Source organism: Ciconia boyciana, chromosome 6, assembly GCF_034638445.1.
Source record: "Ciconia boyciana chromosome 6, ASM3463844v1, whole genome shotgun sequence".
NCBI classification, from domain to species: Eukaryota; Metazoa; Chordata; class Aves; order Ciconiiformes; family Ciconiidae; genus Ciconia; species Ciconia boyciana.
The window spans coordinates 1637968-1655625 of record NC_132939.1 but is presented as its reverse complement, the minus strand read 5'-3'; the positions used below and the strand labels follow the sequence as shown (position 1 = coordinate 1655625).

The following is a 17658-nucleotide window of genomic DNA, read 5'->3' as shown; positions in this document are numbered from 1 at the left end:
CGTGGGGGCTGCCCGGCCCCGGAGCAGCGTGGGGCCGGCCGGGCTCGGCAACTTCCTTCTTCCCCAGGAAGGGCCCGGCCGCGGGGAGGGACCGGCCCCGCCGCTCCCCGGGAAAACCTCCCGGGAGCGGAGCCACCGGGGGGACACCCCCCCCGGTCGCGGGAAGCAGGGATCCCTCGGGGCCAGGGCCGCCCCGTCCCCCCAGGAGCATGGAGAGGGAAACCCACCGCCCCACCCCCCAGCGGGGCCCCCCCCTCCGGGGCTGCCCCGGGAAGAGAACGGCTCCCCCGCGGCCCCGGAGCCGGCTGCAGGTAGGGGCATCCTCTCCCCGGGAGAGGGGCAGGTGCCCCCCCTCCAAAAAAAACCCTTCTAACCCACCCAGCACTGCCCTTGGTCCCTTGCCTGCCCCCCAACATCCCCTCCCCATCCCGCACCTTCCCCTGCGACCGATGCTCCCCACATTCCTGTTTCCCCACCCCGACATGGGTGACGACATCCCCAGGACCCCCGTCCCCCTCCCCAAGATGCAACCACGCGCCCCAGAGCCCCCCGCCCCGGGGCTGTACCTGCCCAGGGGGTTCAACCCCTCCCCTGCCCCAGCCCTGCAAAGGAGCGGACGCGGAGAAAGCCACAGCTCTGGGTTAGGAAGGGGCCAGTGCCCCCAGTGCAGACGGGGGTGGCAGAACCCCCCAGACCCTTTATTAGGGGAGCGGGGAAGAGATGTGGTGGCACCCGGTTGTCACCGGTACAGGTAATCAGCTTGGATGTTGGCCGCGATCTCGGCCTCCCACTTGTCGCCGTTGTTGAGCAGCTTCTCCTTGTTGTAGAGCAGCTCCTCGTGCGTCTCCGTGGAGAACTCGAAGTTGGGGCCCTGCCAGGACGGGAGACGTTCTCCCTCGAGGCTCGCCGGACCCCCGCCGCCCTGGGCAGGAGGTCTGGCTGCCCCGCGGCTCTGCCCCCCCCGCCCCGGCTCACCTCCACGATGGCGTCCACGGGGCAGGCCTCCTGGCAGAACCCGCAGTAGATGCACTTGGTCATGTCGATGTCGTAGCGGGTGGTGCGGCGGCTGCCGTCGGCTCGGGGCTCGGCCTCGATGGTGATCGCCTGCCGTGGGGGCGAGGGGGACACCCTCAGCTCCCGCTCCGGGGAACGTGCCGTCTCCCGGAGCCAGCGGGAGGAGGACGAGGCAGGACGAAGGCTGACCTGTGCCGGGCAGACGGCCTCGCAGAGCTTGCAGGCGATGCACCTCTCCTCTCCCGAGGGGTAGCGGCGCAGGGCGTGCTCCCCACGGAAGCGCGGGCTCAGCGGGCCCTTCTCGAACGGGTAGTTGATGGTGGCCGGCTCCCGGAAAAGGTAGCTCAGCGTCATGGCCAGGCCTGGAAGACAGAGAGGGGGGGTTACGGCACGCTCGGTGGGGGGGGGGCCGGCACCCCGCAGCCGGGCCGGGGGCCACGCGCGGGGAGGCTGAGCAGGGTTTGTTCTGCCCGCAGAGGCATCCAGCCGGCTCCAGGCCTCACCTCGGAAGAGCTCCGTCCACAGCAGGGTCTGGGCAGCCCGGTCGGTGATGGAGCGTATGTCCATGGCCGGCTCCTGGACGTTGACGTACTCTGCGGGAAGAAGGGAGCTGGGCCCACCCTGCGGGGAGGGGCTGGGCGCAGGCAGCCCCGGGGCGGGAGGGAAGGGCCGGCGGGGGGGGGGGGCAGCACGCCCCTACTCACTGTAGGAGTCCCTGGGGGCGGTGGTGCTGAGCGGGCGCAGGTAGCCCACGGGGGCCGGCGGGCCTGAGGAAGGGGAGAGAGAGGGGTCAGGGGGGGTTTGGGCCAGGGAGAGGGGGCCGAGGGGGTGCCCGGCACGGCCCTCACCTGCGCGGGCAGCCCGGTACAGCAAACGCAGCGCCGCCATGGCCGGTCCTGCTGCCGGCAGAGGGGTCCGGCCTGAGGCTCGCTGCCAGCCCTCAGGTGCCGGGCTGGCAGGCAGCTGGGGGGGCCTGGGCCCCCCCCACTTCCCAGGGGGACCCAGGCATCCTGACCCCCAACCCTCCACCAGAAAAGACCCGGATCCCCTGGGCACCCCTCCTCCCGCGAGGGACCCAGGTGTTCTCCCCCCCCACAAGGGACCGAGGTGTTCTGCCCCCCCGCCTCCCACAAGGGACCCTGATGTCCTACCCCCCCCCAAAGGGACCCAGGCGTCCTGTCACCCCCTTCCCACAAGGGACCCACCTGTCCCCCCAAGGGACTCAGAAGGGACCCCAATGTCCTACCCCCCCAAAGGAACCCAGGCGTCCTATCACCCCCCTTCCCACAAGGGACCCGCCTGTCCCCCGCAAGGGACCCAGATGTCCTACCCCCCCAAAGGAACCCAGGTGACCTGTCGCCCCCCACCTCCCACAAGGGACCCCGATGTCCTACCCCCCCCAAAGGGACCCGGGTGTCCTGTTCCCCCCCTTCCCACAAGGGACCCGCCTGTCCCCCGCAAGGGACCCACAAGGGACCCCGATGTCCTCTCCCCACCCCCCAAGGGACGCAGGCGCCCTGGCCCCCCGCACACCCCCCGAGGGACCCAGGCAGCCCCCCGCCCCATGGGACCCAAAGCCCTGCCCCAAGCCCCCGACCCCCGGGCTCAGGCCGTCCTGACAGCCCGGCCCCAGGAAGGCCCCAGGCGCCCCGTGTCTGTGTCCCCGGGGGGGCTCCAGGCCTCCGGGCCGCCCCTCTCCCCCAGGCGGGATGTAGGGGCCACAACAAGCCACCATGGGCCACCACAGCCCTCCCGAGGTCCCCCCGCCGCCCCCTCTCACCTCCCACAAGGACCCTGGCGTCCTGACCCCTGGCCCGCCCCCAAAGCGCACTGCGCAGGCGCGAAGGGCAGCGGCGCAGGCGCAGAGCGGCGCCGGGGTCACGGGCCGGGGAGGGGGCGGGCCGCCCCGCTGGGGGCGGGGTCTGGAGGGGGAGGGCGGGGCAGGCGGCGCCAGGCTCGCTTCCCATTGGCCGGAGGCCGCTGGGGACGGGAGGGGGAGGGGGACGATGGGAGGAGCTTCGTAGATTGGGCGGGGCGGCGGCGGGGCGGGTCCAAAGCGTAGGTAGGGCGGAAGCGGAAGTGCGTGTTTGTCGCGGCGCTCGGTGGCGGTGCGGGCCGTAGGGCGGGCGGTGCGGGCCGTAGGGCGGGCGGTGCGGGGCCTTGAGGGCCTCCCGGCCGGCCCCGCGGGGCAGCGCGGACCGCGAGTGCGGGAAGGTCCCTGCCCTGCAGAGCACCGTGCTTCAGAGCCCGGCAGCGGCCACGGCTCCGGGCGCGGACCTGGGGAACCGGTGCCTGGGCACAGGCCCAGGGGAATTCAGGACAGGAACCGGGACTCCAGGAACAGCGGGTGCCAGGGCAGGGGCTCAGCCCCGGGGGGCTCAACGTTGGCACCAAGCTCTGACCCCCGGCACAGCCCCTGGAGGCGGGAGGGTCAGCACCGGGGCACCGGTACCGGGCACAGCCCGGGGGGTCCCGGGGCAGGGGTCCCAGGAGACAGTGGGGCGGGGGTTCAGGACCGGTGCTGGGAGCTCAGCCCCGGCGCTGCAGGGAGCTGCGGCGGGCGGGGTGGTGGGTGATGGCAGAGCTGGAAGGGCTCTGGGTAGGGCTCCCCGGCAGCAGGCAGGCCCCTGGCCTTGCTGGCGCTGGGTGCAGCGGGCAGGGGGGTTCTGCAGCACCCTCTTCCTGGGGATGGACCTACCGATGCCGCCGGCGGGCAGTGAGGTGAGCGTCATGTGCGTGATGGCGTCGTTGGTGCAGAAACAGCCACTGCTCGTCCGCTCCAGCAGCCGGGTCACCACCCGGGGGGTGAGGGCAGGGGGTGCTGGGCACCCACAGGGCACCCCTTGTCTGCCTCCTCCCTGCTGCCTGGGGTACACCAGGACACACGTGGCTGGGTACGTGGGACTCTCCTCCCGTGGCCAGGGGCGAGGCCAAAGGAGCGGCCCCGACTGAGGATGGTGCCCGTGGCTACCCCGAGCCACGCAGCAGGATGTGACCCAGGCTGAGGGGGATGCTGCTCCCAGCCCCGCTCCGCACCTTCTTGTAGGAGGAGAAGACGTAGATGACCATCGGCCACTCCCGGGCATTGATGAAGGCGATGGTGTCGTCCACGCTGGCCACCATGAGGACAGGCAGGATGGGCCTGAAGATGTCCTCCTACATGACGGGTTCGTCCTGCTGCACGTCCACCAGCACCGTGGGGAGAGCTGAGCCTGCGCTGTCTGTCTGGCTGTCACGGACTGCATCCAGCAGGACCCCCACCCTGCACTTCTGCCCTCCCACCGGTGGTACGCCCCGTGCCCTCACTGATGTAGCGAGCCTCTGTGTCCGTCTGTCCTTTGATGGCCACGTGCCCACTACGTAGCAGCGCCTGCACCCGCTGGAACTGCTTGTACCCCATGATGCGGGTAAAGCTGGGGGACTCCCGAGGGTCGGGGCGATAAAACTCGGCAATGGCCTCGCGTAGGGCGGGCAGCAGCTTCTCCTGCACCTCCACGCTGCGCAGCAGGTAGTTGGGTGTTGTGCAGGTCTGCCCCACGTTGAAGAAGCGGCCCCAGGCCACCCGCTGGGCTACGTTCTGCGCATCGCAGGTGTCGGACACGTAGCAGGCATTCTTGCCCCCCAGCTCCAGCGTCACGGGCATCAGGCGCTTGGCAGCGGCTGCCATCACGATCCTCCCCACGGAGGGGCTGCCTGTGGGCAGGGGGAGCAGCATGAGCCCAGCATGGTCAAGACCTCCCAACAGATCCACACCGGGCTTGCTGGGGCAGCCCCGTGCCTGTCTCCCTGCCTTGAAGAGAGGGATGGGACTGGAATGTCCCTGTGGGACGTACTGGTGAAGAAGATGTAGTCGAACTTGCTCTCCAGCAGTCTGGTGGGCTCCTCCACACTGGCGGTCACCACGGCAAAGCAGTCCTGTGACAAGGTGGGAAGTGTGGCACCAGAGCCGGGCAGCAGACAGAGCACATGGGGGGACGTGGCTCGGCCAAGCAGGTTTGGGACACAGAAGGGCAGGTGTCCCTGGACAGGGAGGTGGCTGCAGCGGAGGGCTCTCCTACCTTGTCCAGGTACCTGGGCAGCGTCTCGGCCACTAACCTCTCCACGTTCCTGCTAATTTTGGAGGGTTTCATGACGACGCAGTTACCTGTGGGACAGGAGCTCCCTCCTGGTAAGGACCTGCCGCCAGTGCAGCTCCATTCCCACCCCCCCAGGGAGGACACAGGACACTGCTCCATGAGGTTCTGTCCCCCCGGCATGGCAGGGACACAGCCCAGCAGCAATGGTCCCAACGAGGGGCACCAGGAGGAGGTTAATGGGGTAGTTTCAGGGTGATGATGAGCACAACACCATACGGGTCCTTGTGATGAAGGCCAAGTCCAGCTGCATCGCCTGCGGAGGGAAGGATGGCGTAAAGGACACTTGCCTCCTGTCCCCAGCCAGCCACCACCCCATACCCAGTTCTTCTCTACATGCTCGTCCTTTATCCAGGTGCCCAGGTTGTTGTGTGGTTGAGCTTGCTCCTGCAAATGGACATCTTGGAGAGCTCCACTTCAGAGGGTGGCTGGGGACACAGAGGAGGTGGTCATGGCCACCCCATGATGGTTGTCCTCACAGAGGTCAGCATGGAGTCTCCTGGTGGCCATAACAGGATGGCAGACACCCCCAGGGGACACCCTGTGGCCTTGCAGTGGCAAGGATGGGTGACACAGCCGCCCCACCTGCATCACCACATGCTGCCTGGCCCCATGCTGCCCCATGCCAGCAGGTTTCCGGGACACGGTAGAAGGCCATGGTTGAAGACATGGGTTCAGTATCTCAAGAGCTTCAGCTACACCAGATGTGGCACGATGCAGACATGGCTCTGGAGGTGGAGATGGGAACAAGGGCCCCCAATTGCTCTCAGTGAAGGCTTCCCTAGAGCTAATTCATCCCATTTCTCTGCAGCCGGAGGGAGTTGCTGTGTGGTTTCCCCCCACCAGCGGCATCCCCAAAGACTAAGCTGAAGATAACGGCAAAAAACAAAGGCCACCACTCCCCTGTGTGGTCAGCAGTGGCTGACCCTGGCCAGCAACCAAGCACACATCCAGCCAGCAGTGGGATGGGGAGAGACTCGGAAGAGCAAAAGCAAGAAAACTCAGGTCGAGGTATAGACAGTTTTATAAATGAAGGAAAGGCAGCGGGAGAAAGTCAAGCGATGGAAAGGGAAGCACACCCCACCAGCTGCCCTGGCCATGGTGGTCTCACCTTGCGCATGCCCAAGGCGGTGGCCTCCAGGATGTCCTGCTTCTCGTACAGGAAGCGTCCCAGGGCTTCTAGCCTGGGCTACGTGGTACTCCATGGGCCACTCCTTCCCCAAGAGCCAGGCTGCCCGCAGGCAGCTCGCCAGCCCCACGTGGGGACTCATCCTGAGAGGAGGCTCTGAGCACTGTGCTGCTGACAAGGAAATACCACTTGCCTTGGGTCAGACGAGGGCGTCCAGACCTGACCGTGGGGTAAAATCGCAGAGTGTGGGCTGGGGGACACAGCTGACTGGCCAGTGGACAAAGCCACCCCATTCCCTTCTGCCCTTGCAGCGAGTGGGGTTTGCCTCTCAGAGAGGGGGAACCCCTTCCCCAGCGCAGCCAGCCCCCCAGGGACCGTGCACCATGCTAGGTGGGACATCTCCAACGGGATTTTGTTCTTGAGAAGAAATGGGCTGGGTTTGACTTGGTTTCTCAGTTTTCAAAGCACAGGCTTGGGGGCAGCAGGGCCAGAAGAGAGGGGGAGCAGCTGGGATGGAGGAACAGAGACCAGAAACCTACCAGGATGGAGCCAAAGCAACCAGGACAGAGCAGAGAGGGGCTCCAGAGGACAGCACAGCCCAAAATGGTGCAGGAGGAGGCCTCCTGTCCCTGCTGGCATCTTACCTGTCCATCTCCTCTGGGCTCAGCTGCCTCTGCTCACTGCAAGGTCTCAGTTTGATTGTCCGTTCTCACTGCAAGGTCTCAGTTTGATTGTCCGTGCTTGCTCCAAGGTCTCCATTTGATTGTCCGTGCTTACTCCAAGGTCTCCAGTTGATTGCCCGTGCTTGCCCCAAGGTCTCCATTTGATTGCTGAGATTGCCAGCCCACGCGAGATAAGGGAGGGTGAATTGCAGGGCATGGGGCGGAGGAAACTGGGATGATCCCAGCTCAAGGATTTGGGAGGAAAGCGTTGCTGTGGACCTTCTCGGGGGAAGAGTCCCCGAAGGGGGGGCATGGGCAGCAGGAGGTCACCACCGACATCACCCGGAGCACCCCACCAGCCCCTCTGCTGTGGTGGGGCCAGCGGTGATGGAGCAGGAGGGGGCTGTGGGGGGAGCGGGGTGCTGCTGTGGGACCTGCGTGCAGGGAGATGTGGGGCACAGGGACTCCCTGTGGGGCCCTGCCCCACTTTCTGCCCCAGCTGCAGGCAGGCTCCACCCTCCCTCTGGCCCCACCCCTCCCCAGTTCTCTCCTTCCTATTGGCCAGCAGCTCCATCCCATGCTCGGATTGGTGGGTTGCTGTGAAGGCAGCAGGTGAGCAGGCAGGGGCAGGCAGGGAGGTGGAAGGGAAGCGCACAGGAGGTCACCGGTTGCAGGGAAACGCCTTTTATTGCACATGGCCACCAGGACCGCCATGACCAGTGGCAGGAGACATCATGGCGGCGGCGGCGGGGGACCCTCAGAGCAGGGTGCAGGCACCCTTGCGCTTCACCTCGGAGGCGGCCCGGACGATCTGCAGCTTCTGCTGGCTGTAGGGCGGGTAGCGCAGGGCGTTGAGGGCCTCCCGGCCCATGCCGCGGTGCAGGCAGCCACGGTGGTGGGTGAAGGTATCGAAGGTGAACTTGCCGTGGTACATCCCCAGGCCGCTGTTTCCTGCAACACACAGTGCAGATGCCCGGTTGGTGGCTGGATCTGGACATCGCTCACCCACCGTTTGGGCCAACGAGCCTAACATTAAGCTCCCAGCTCCCCTCTCAAGGGCAGCACGGAGGAGGTGCTGGCGATGGAGACCGCTTGTGTCTGTGGATGGCACCACGTCTTCATCCAGCTGCTTTCTGACACCAGGGTTGGCAAGGAGGGCTGGCCGTGGCCAAGCTTCCTCGGAAAGCGATCTAAAGAGGACCATGGAGGTGGCCTAGCTGGACACCCAAATGGTGCTTGAGGGATGTTTGGAGGAGGAAGACTGGGCTGGGAGGAGGAAAGGTCCCCAACAACCTTCTCGTCAGTCTGGATTTCACCATTTCAGGTAACGCATTTAGCCTTGGTGCAAAGCTTAACGTTAAGCCAGGCTCAGAAAAATCGTGATAGAGTAAGAGTTTCGCAAAACGTCGTCTTCCCAACAGGAGGGACTGTGCCTTGGATGACTTCTGAGCCGAGGAAACTGGGCGAAGGCTGGAGCCTTTCACATCATCCTGCTGTTTTGGGGAGAGGATCCAAAGTGCCCCCACTTTGCTGGCGGATGGGAGAATTGGAGTGGGGGGATCAGGAAAGGCGGCACATTCAGTGCGGCGTGGCAGAGAACAGGCAGCGAGAGCACTTGTCGCTGCCCTCCCATCCTCACCCTCCAGAGGAAGCGGTGTTTTATACCAGCCTGAAACAGGTCCATCTTGTTCTGCAGATGCCCTTGAGGATGCTGGGAGATGTGTCCCCATCTCCACAGATGCTTAAGCACCTAAAACACCCAGTAAAGAAAACTGGTCTTGTTTCTATATCTTCAACTCTTCTTTTGCAGGTGCTTCCTACATCCCCTCTCAAGTTTCTGTTCTGTTTTTACTCTAATTCTGAAAACTTTTATTGATTAAAAAAACCAAACACACACAAAAAACCTTCCTGATCATGAAACCTTGCCTGGTGCCAGAGCGACTGGGAAGGGCGTCACTGACAATGTGTTGGAGCGGGCAGCAGCAGCAAGATGCTCCCACCAGATGAGCTTCCCTGCTGCAGAGATACCCTCCAAAACGCGTCCCCTCCATGCTGGTTCCAGCCCCGCTGCCGGCGAGACTCCAGGAGTGGAGAGGGGTGATTGTCAAGGTGGCTTTGGTGAGGATGTGACCCATCTCCAAGGATGAGTGAAATGGGAGGTGAAAGCTGGCTGGCCAGGAGCAATCACGGGAAAGCCAGGCAAGCTGGCAGAAAATAAGGAAATCCATCTGTGTGCTGATGGTGATCAGCTGAAAATTCTGCATCAGCTTGAGCTGGTCAGTCTTCCTGATAAAATGCAAGTCCTGGTCAAGCTGATGAGTTATGTTTGGTATCTCGCACATCAGCAGCCCCAGCATGAAGAAGGTCACTGGGTGGCTCTCAGCCAGCTGAGCCGCTGAGTCTCAAGCGGAGAATAGGAGCTGTTTTCCCATGGTAGTGAAGGTCATCTACTCAAAAGTGGGTGTCTCCTCCACCTAGACTCCTTCCTCTTGGAGGGAAGAGAGAAGCACTTCTGGACATGGGTTTTTTCAGCCTAGGTAGACATCCAGAACAAGCCAGAAGAAGCACAGCCCCAAAGTGCTGTTTCTGTCCGTGAGCTGTGAAATGCCAGGTCACGGGGGTATCGTAGTGACTAAAAGTTTCACTGGATTCAAGGAGAGCCTGGATAAGTACGTGGTGTCCAGCACCCTTTACCGAACACACGGGACCCTTCTGGCTTAGCAAATCATTTGAGCCGGAAACGGATAGAGGCTAGGAGACTTTCAGGAAGAAATATCGTGCATTCTTGCCCTGTTCTTACTCATGCATCTGGATTGGGTTGTGGTGGAAGAATGCAGAACTAGACACAGCTTTGTTCTGAAGCCTTTAAAAGAATGAAAGGATTGTTTTCCAGCTGATGCTCTGGATAGAAAACATCCCATGGAAGCGCAAAATCACGTACATGAACTGAAACATGAGAGCTATGCAACTTATAGCTGATACTCATTTCCTTGCTTCACATTGCAGGGTATCCTTGCGTGATTGCTTGAATTCATCAAGTGTAAACCTAAAACCACTGCCTGGTGGCCGGTGTAGATTCGGAGAAGACTGTGATACTGTGGGAAGTGGAGCAACAGCCTCCTCGGCTGCCTTTCTCCAGCAGGAAGCTTCAGCACAAGGTTCAGAATCAAATTTAGACCTTTTCAGTCTCTGCCAATTTCCAAAAGCCTTGTGTGACGCAACAGGGAGGACCATTAGGAATTGCACATTTAAATAAATTTGCCTTAAAAATATCACCTTTGGGTGGTTTGTCAGTTCTGAGATAGGATGATGGCAAATGCTTGTAAAGCTTTTAACCCTCATAGCATCTCTGCTAGGCTGTGATTTGGATCCCCTGCTGTTTACTCCTCAACGGTTTTAGGCAATATAGGTCTTCAGGAACATGTGTACATTTGGGAATTCATTGGAAATTGTGCTGTCTTCAGACCCAGAGTCCAAAATGGAGATCCATGAAAAACTGAAATTCTGAGTTCCTGAAAACTGTGGATAAGTGACAATTTCCAAGTTTTCTTCTGCAGAGAAAAGAGGTAGCACAGCAGTGGGACGGGTGTGACTGGCTGGCTGCCAGCACCCTACAGAGGCACCGCATGTGGAAGGGAAGGTCTAGAGATGTTTCTGTGGTGGCCGCATTCAAAATTCCCTACCTTTTAAACAAGACATTGCCATGTACACAGGGAACGCTGTGCTTGGGACACCAAGCATGGAAAGAAGAAACCTCACGCATGCTCAGCAGAGACAGGGCTGCAAAGCCCAAGAGCTCAGCCATGGTGCGGCAAAGCAAAGGGCTTCTGGTGGGGTCCTATCTGGTGCAGAAGGATTTCCCTACAGACCATGGAGCCCTCAGGACCTGCGGCCCAGGCCTGGGTGCCCCGTCTCCTCTGAGACCCTTCCTCACCACGGCCAGCATGGCTCAGGCACAGTGGGTGGGATCACGCCTGGCTCACGTTGGCCAGGGGCAGGCAGGCTGGGGGATTTGGACTTACCAATCCCACCGAAGGGCAGCGAGGTCAATGTCACGTGCATCAGGGTGTCGTTGCCGCAGAAGCCACCGCTGCTTGTCCTCTCCAGGACCTGGTTCACCACCTGGGAGGGAAGCAGAGAAGGTGGACGTGGGTCTCGCACCCTGTTCCCACACCTCCCACGCCAGCTGCAGTCATTCCTCCACAACCAGGGCTGTCTGCTCTAAAGAAAATTTCTGGAGCATGAACATGGCTGAATATACCTGCCAAGGAGCATGGGGCAAGCGTAGCCCTGGCTTCACACAGGCTGTACACTATACCTTGTCATTGGAGGAGAAGGCATACACAACCAGCGGCCGCTCGTGACTATTGATAAAGTCAATGGCTTCATCCATGTTGGCCACAATGATAATGGGCAAGATGGGGCCGAATATCTCCTCCTGCATGATAGGATCAGATGTCTGCAAGTCCACCAGTACTGTGGGAGCTGCAGAGAGAGAAACCCAAAGGCATCAGCCATGCACAGAGGTTGGAGGTGACACCTTGGTCCGCTCCCCAAGACCCATACCTCTTCTGAGATAGGACGCCTCACCAAGCTCCACAATTCCTGTGCAAACCTTCCCTAAATGTCACTTCTATCTAGAACCTCCCCTCCAGTTGTGAGACCCTCTCCAAAATCCAAGTCCACTCCATGCAAGGATGAAGACTTATGTGAAGTTCAAGCCCTCACCGATGTAGTGCTCCTCCTCGTCTGTCTGTCCTCCGATGACCACACGCCCGCTGCGCAGCAGCATCAGCAGCCGCTGGAACTGCTTATCCCCCACAATGCGGCCAAAGTTGGGGGACTCCCGAGGGTTGGGGCCATAAAAATCAGTGATGGCCTCGCGCAGAGCAGGCAGCAGCTTCTTCTGCATTTCTGCGCTGCACAGCACATAGTCGGGTGCGACGCAGGTCTGACCCGTGTTGAAGAAGCGGCCCCAGGCCACCCGCCGGGCCACGTTCTGCACATCGCAGGTGTCGGACACGTAGCAGGGGTTCTTGCCCCCCAGCTCCAGCGTCACGGGCGTCAGGTGCTTGGCAGCGGCTGCCATCACGATCCTCCCCACGGAGGGGCTGCCTGAGGGCAGGGAAGAGATGCATCACAGTGAGGATCCCACCATGCTACAGCCCTAGCTGTGGCCTTAGCCTTATGAGGAGACGGGGCCAGGGAAGACATGTCAAGTCCCACTCCTGTCCTGCACCCACCTTGGTGTGCAGCACGCGGCTGAGCCCTCACCTCCAGCCCTCACCTCACCCTCTCCAGCTCAACCGTGGTATCCCCCAGCTCAGCCATTAGAAAACCCAGTTATGGCTATTAGATCCTCAGACACATTAGTGGCAGATCCTCCAACAGATCCTGACACCAGCTCCCCAACACAAGCCCTGCCTTCCCAGAGGGCAGGGAAGGGGGCCTGTTCGCAGGCAGGCTGCCCACCATCTCACGTTGATGGGCAGGGTAAGCCACAGCGGGGTGTCCAGAGGGAATCCCGCTCCCTCATTGCACAAAAACCAGGCAGGGCTCTGCTCTGGCCCCCGGGACGTACCGGTGTAGAAGATGTAGTCAAACTTGTTCTCCAGCAGCCTGGTGGTCTCCTGCACGCCGGCGGTCACTACGGCAAAGCAGTCCTGCAACGTAAGAGGAAGGGTCCACCTCTGTCAGCATCTGCCCGGGCCACTCTGTCCCTGTCCCCACCGGCAGCATCCTGGGCTGCCGGGCGTGTGGACGCTGGCAGAGCGTGGAGGAAGGAGGTACGGCAGCACCCGAAACCAGGGATGGTGTGGTGCTGGTGCGTGCAAGGCAGGGTTGGGAGCACCATGGCCCTGGGGCAGAGACAGGGACAAGGACAGGGAGAGCTTCTTACATTGTCCAAGTAGCAGCTCAGCATTTCAGCAACAAGTCTCTCAGTGTTCTTGGCTGTCTCCGAGGGTTTGATGATGACACAGTTACCTGGGAGGGGGAGATAGGCAGGACATCAGAGCAGTGACATGGTGACAGCCAGCCCTTCTGGCACCCCAGCCTGGGGACAAGGTGCCCTCGTCAGTGCCTGGCACTGCCTGGATCCTCCGGGCCGGGGGACAGGTTTGGCTCACCGGCAGCGATGGCCCCGATGAGGGGCACCAGGAGGAGGTGGATGGGGTAGTTCCAGGGCGCGATGATGAGCACCACCCCGTACGGGTCCTTGCGGATGAAGACCGAGTCCAGCCGGGTCACCTGCAGGACACCCACCTCATCAGGAGTCCGTTGCACCACTGTCTCCATGCCCACATCCCACCCATCTCTGCCTGGCAGGTGGATCCTTCCCCCCATCCTCTCCCTCATCTTCCCCCTTACCAGATTTTTGTCCACGTGCTCGTCCTTCATCCAGTGGGACAGGTTGTTGAATGTCTCATTGAGCTCATTCTTGCAGAGGAGAATCTCAGAGAATTCGGCTTCGAAGGGCGGCTGGGGACACAGAGCACCCTACGAGTCAGCTCTGCATGTGCTGCAGCACGGCAGCAGCTCTTATCCCTACCCTGCTTATTTTTTTACTCAGGATTTGGGGACCCAAGCACTTCATGTCCTGTGGTGGATGCGCACTTTGCTATCACCCCCAAGCCGCGCGGCACAGCCCGCCGTGGGGAGAGGGTGAGCCCCACCACGTCTGCGGTGTCGGGGTTTGGTGAGCTCCAGAATCCCGTTGCAACATCACCGTGCCAGTCCTGTCGGCAGTAACCTGCCTGCGGCCGGGCTTTCCCTGCTGGGAGCTTAGTTGAGGTTCGGGAAAATTAAGTATTTGGGGAGGAGAAGGATCTGTGAAGGCAGTGGTGGTGTTTTGGGGAAGAAACGGCTGGTCTGGCTACTGAGTCCTGTTTGGTCTGGAGACAAGAGCATCCCGAGTCACGACCCCTTTTTCTATCACATTTTCACACCGGCACAAACAAAACAGGTGAGTCGATGGACTCCAGCAGGACAGGCTGTTTTTTCAGGACCTGCCAGAGAGTAACTCAGGTAGAGTCTGCAAGGATTTAGCCCAAGAAATAAAAGCTCAGAAGAGACCTGGGTGCAAATCCCCCGCCACCCCGCTTCACCTGGCTTTGACTTCCCCACCGTGGACGTGTCACCAGCATGGGAATAGCACTGGTGCTGACGTCCAGCTCTGCCAGGAATTCCTCCCCTTCCATCGATGGGCGACACCTCAATGTCTGTCCTACAGTTGGGTTTCTTCTCACCCAGGAGTACAGTGGAAGGTGAGGTGGATAGGGCCTGGTGGGGAAGTGGCAGGTTCAAAGGATAAAGCCAGCCGGTTCTGGGGGATATTCACCACCCAGGTGTCAAGATTTGGGAGGAAATATGGGAGAAAAGGCAATATGCAGATTTTGGAGCCTGTTTGTGCAGGTTTTTTTGGCAGAGTGACCTGAGAAAGCAGAGAGGAGATCCACCACCAAGCCTAGGAAGGAGGGAGAGCAGGAAGCAAAGGCTTCCAGAGGTTGTCCTCAGCAGGGCAGGAGGAGGGACAGTCATGTGGAGAGGGAGCTCAAAGGGCAGAGGAGTTTGGGAGCAGTGCAGGCGTGTGGCTGGGCACGACATCAGGAGGAGAAGCAAGACCAAGGAAGAAGCTGGAAGAAGCTGCTCCTCCAGGGAGAGCGAGAGCCGACAGCACGAGCAGACTGACACACTGGATGTCTCTTCCGAGGAAAAGGGAACCTCAGGCAAATGAGGAAGCGCGGTCAACACTAACGATAGCTATCAGCATGCTGCGGTGGGCATTTGGGCGAGCGGGGTGTCTCGGGCGGGCTGGGGCAGCTGGGCTTGTGCCAGGGGATGCAGCCCAAGCAGGAGCAGAGCCCCGCACAGGGCTTTCCGAGACGAGGCCAGCGAAGACCAAGTCTGGTACCTCGCTGTAGAGTAGAAGAAAGAAGAAGCAGAGACCGAGCAACCAGGGAGGGTATTGAGGAGGTGTCCAACGTGTCCCCAGGAAGAGACCAGAGGAACCACAGGCAGAAGGATGCTCTGACTCCCTCGTGTGACAGCACAAATCACTCTCTTGGTAAGGGAGCAGCAGTAGTATCTCGTTTTTCCTTTCATGGGAGTTGTGGCCCCAGGGGCACCTCACGTTGCCGGTTGGCTGGTGCTGCCCGCAGTGCCACGGCAGCAAGTATGGAGCACGCACCCAGCTCTCGCTGTGGACAGGCGGCAGTGCTGCTGGCTTCCAAAATTATTTGGAAGTATCACGTGTATTTGCCCTGTTTCTGAGCATCCTTCAGTGAGCCTGGGCTGGACAGACCTTTGATCTTGCTCGATGCACCGTCCTTGTGTCCCCGTGTGAGCTGCGGGGGTTTACTAAGCCGTAGCTATCGCCGGTGGCTTGGGGGATAACCCTCAGCAAGGTGCTGCCGACCCGGGCTTGGTGTGGGCAGATGCAGAAGGAACCATGTGATTTAAAAAAATTCGTGACCGTACTACTGTGAAATAGTTAATAATTGTACTAAGCAAGGTGTTAAATCCCAAATTTTAACCCCCAATGGCACGCTGATGGGTCTTGGGCTCATCGGCAGAGTTTTTCCATCTCAGATTTATCCCTTGGGTGAGAGCAGCTGTCGGCCGGCACCGTTTCTCTTCTCTCACGCTGAAGGTTGGATGGGTGAGACCCTCACACGAGCACCGACCGCCAGCCACAGCCCTGGCCACCAGCTGCTGGGCACAACACGAGCGGCGAGCACCGCACCGGCAAGACCTAACCGAGACGCTCACCACCGGGCAGGGAAGGGAAGGTGGTCCCGTTGCCCTCCGCCAAGGGAGCATCGGCCCGGGACCGAGTCAGCGCCGGCAGCACCGTGCGTGGGCAACGCTTCCCAAACCCCGTGTTGGAGGCTTCAGGAAAGGAGAAGCACAAAGGGTGCAGAAGCAAACGGGAAGCGGGGTGAAATGCGGCACACCTTTCCCTAGCGGGATCGAGCATTACTCCGGGTCTCCTCTCAGCACAAGAGCTGGCTGCTTAAAAATAGGAAAAATGATGGGGATCCCATCGATCCGGACTGTGGTAAAGGATGGGGAGGGTGTCTAAAGGGAAGTTGTGAACTAGGGTGGAGAACAACAGACGATGAGCCCTGCGTGGTACGTGAGGCTCTGGCTGCGGGCGAATGAGCTGTACCAAAGGGGGAACTATTGGGCTGGGGGGGCTGGAGCTCTTTGAGGATTTACAGAGACACAAGGGGACGGGTCTGCTCTGCCTCTGCCCTTGGTGACCCTGACATAGGTGGGAGGGAGGGAGCAAAGAGGCAGGGGACGATGCAAAGCCGGGGGGTCCGGGCTCTGAGAGCGGCAGCCTGGGTGAGCGGCGAGAGAGGGGAGTGGATGGTGTTTGGTGGAAAGCGCAAGGCAGGGAGCACGTGGAGGGGGTGACGGGAGTCGGGGATAGACCTGCCCAGAAAAGAGGTAAACTGAGGCTGGCGGGTTTGGGAACGGATAATTACGTCTGGGTGCTCCCCACAGCCCCCCTCTGTCCGCACTGGGGGCAGGGATGAGCTCTGGAGGAGGTGGGCTGGGATGTGCTCCAGCTCAGTCTCCCCTTCGCTGCCTCCACCACATCCCAGTGCGGGGAGGGAGCACCGAACGGGTGGGAAAGCTCCACTGGGGCACTGCATCCATCCTCCGCCTGACGGCAGGAGCCGGCAGGGCTGTGTGCAGCCCCTCGGCTCCGCCAGCCACTGGGTCCCCCGGTTCCTGGCTCCCTCTCACCTTGCCCATGTCCAAGGCGGTGGCCTCCAGGATGTCCTGCTTCTTCTCGTCCAAGAAGCGTCCCAGGGCCTCCAGCTGGGCCACGCGGTACTCCATGGGCCGCGTCTTCCCCGAGAGCCAGGTTGCCCGCAGGCGGCTCACCAGCCCCGCGTAGGGGTTCCCGCTGCGGGGACGGGGACGTCAGGGGGATCCCAGCCCCGTCCCAGCCCCTCGCACTCCCGTTGACGAGGGCGAGGAGCTCCATGTCACCCCAGCCCAGCATCAAACCGAAGCCCTGGGGAGGGGGCAAAGCAGCCGGACCCCTCCTGTCTCCCCTCTGTCCCAGCCACACGCTCTCACCTCATGGCTTCGCCGTCCACGCTCCCCTTCCCACCGCCGCCATCATCCTCGGCAGCTTTCCCGGCCCCGCTACCCCGGGGCTGCTGCACGTCGGGCTGCGGGACGACGCTGACGGTCTCCATGGTCCCAAGGGAGCGGCACGGAGCGAGTTACGCCAGGGCTGCCCGTAGGCTGCCGGCAGCCTCGCGCTGGTTGGGCTGCAAACCACAGGTTCCCCGCCCCAGCTAACGGGGTGCCTTACCCGGAGGAGGTGGCCTCGGGGAACCCAGCCAGCACCACAGCCAGGACCCTGCTGAGCTCTGCGGCTGCCCGTGGGGCTGGCAGGGTGCAGGCAGGGTGCAGGCAGGGTGCAGGCAGGCAGCCACTCCAGTCCCCGCTACAGCCCGCTCCCCCAGAGGAGGAGGCTGCCAGCTTCCTGCTCTGCCCCTTGGCTGCCTGCCCCGCCGCACGTCACCGCTGGCTCCGCTCCAGCCCAGACCACTTGGGATGCAAGACGTGTCCCGGATCCAGCCCGGGGCACCTCGCTGTCACGCAGCCACGGGGTACAGGGTGCTGGAGGTGGACGTAACCCCAGTGGGGGGCGATGGTGTGGCTGAGGGTGTCAGCGTGATGGATGGGGACGCTG

At 61.6% G+C, this 17658-nt stretch overlaps 2 protein-coding genes and 1 pseudogene across 3 annotated transcripts; all 3 read right to left on the bottom strand.

The window, feature by feature from the left end:
• Positions 1 to 635: 635 nt before the first annotated feature.
• On the bottom strand, positions 636 to 2883 carry NDUFS8 (NADH:ubiquinone oxidoreductase core subunit S8). 2 transcript variants are annotated; one of them, XM_072865988.1, is made up of 7 exons: positions 2795 to 2883; positions 1863 to 1910; positions 1719 to 1781; positions 1518 to 1607; positions 1204 to 1376; positions 976 to 1104; positions 636 to 871 (listed from the first exon to the last, which is right to left on the bottom strand). In XM_072865988.1, exons 2-7 carry the CDS (start codon positions 1900 to 1902, stop codon positions 740 to 742), a joined length of 627 nt encoding a protein of 208 aa, XP_072722089.1. In that variant the 5' UTR covers positions 1903 to 1910; positions 2795 to 2883; the 3' UTR covers positions 636 to 739. The 2 variants fall into 2 exon arrangements, with proteins under 2 accessions (XP_072722089.1, XP_072722090.1); XM_072865989.1 differs by having other exon boundaries at positions 1863 to 1913; positions 2795 to 2865.
• A 1363-nt stretch (positions 2884 to 4246) lies between these two features.
• Positions 4247 to 4909, bottom strand: LOC140652763 (aldehyde dehydrogenase family 3 member B1 pseudogene; annotated as a pseudogene).
• A 2708-nt stretch (positions 4910 to 7617) lies between these two features.
• Positions 7618 to 17442, bottom strand: LOC140653644 (aldehyde dehydrogenase family 3 member B1-like). Its single transcript, XM_072865953.1, has 10 exons — positions 17034 to 17442; positions 16695 to 16857; positions 13308 to 13418; positions 13067 to 13187; positions 12838 to 12923; positions 12520 to 12601; positions 11667 to 12053; positions 11257 to 11423; positions 10961 to 11060; positions 7618 to 7889 (listed from the first exon to the last, which is right to left on the bottom strand). The coding sequence occupies exons 1-10, from the start codon at positions 17153 to 17155 to the stop codon at positions 7696 to 7698; spliced, it is 1533 nt and encodes a 510-aa protein (XP_072722054.1). The 5' UTR covers positions 17156 to 17442; the 3' UTR covers positions 7618 to 7695.
• Between the last annotated feature and the right edge of the window lie 216 nt (positions 17443 to 17658).

What these genes read in the sequence shown, in the direction of transcription:
- NDUFS8 (XM_072865988.1), bottom strand. Translation starts at nt 1,902, where the DNA reads ATGGCGGCGCTGCGTTTGCTGTACCGGGCTGCCCGCGCAG. An exon ending in CGCCCCCAGGGACTCCTACA is followed by an intron (nt 1,608 to 1,718) that starts GTGAGTAGGGGC and finishes TTCTTCCCGCAG; the next exon opens with AGTACGTCAACGTCCAGGAG. An exon ending in GTGGACGGAGCTCTTCCGAG is followed by an intron (nt 1,377 to 1,517) that starts GTGAGGCCTGGA and finishes TCTGTCTTCCAG; the next exon opens with GCCTGGCCATGACGCTGAGC.
- LOC140653644 (XM_072865953.1), bottom strand. Translation starts at nt 17,155, where the DNA reads ATGGAGACCGTCAGCGTCGTCCCGCAGCCCGACGTGCAGCAGCCCCGG. An exon ending in CGAGGAGGAGCACTACATCG is followed by an intron (nt 11,424 to 11,666) that starts GTGAGGGCTTGA and finishes CTCTCTCTGCAG; the next exon opens with CTCCCACAGTACTGGTGGAC. An exon ending in GCTGCCCTTCGGTGGGATTG is followed by an intron (nt 7,890 to 10,960) that starts GTAAGTCCAAAT and finishes TGTGTGTTGCAG; the next exon opens with GAAACAGCGGCCTGGGGATG.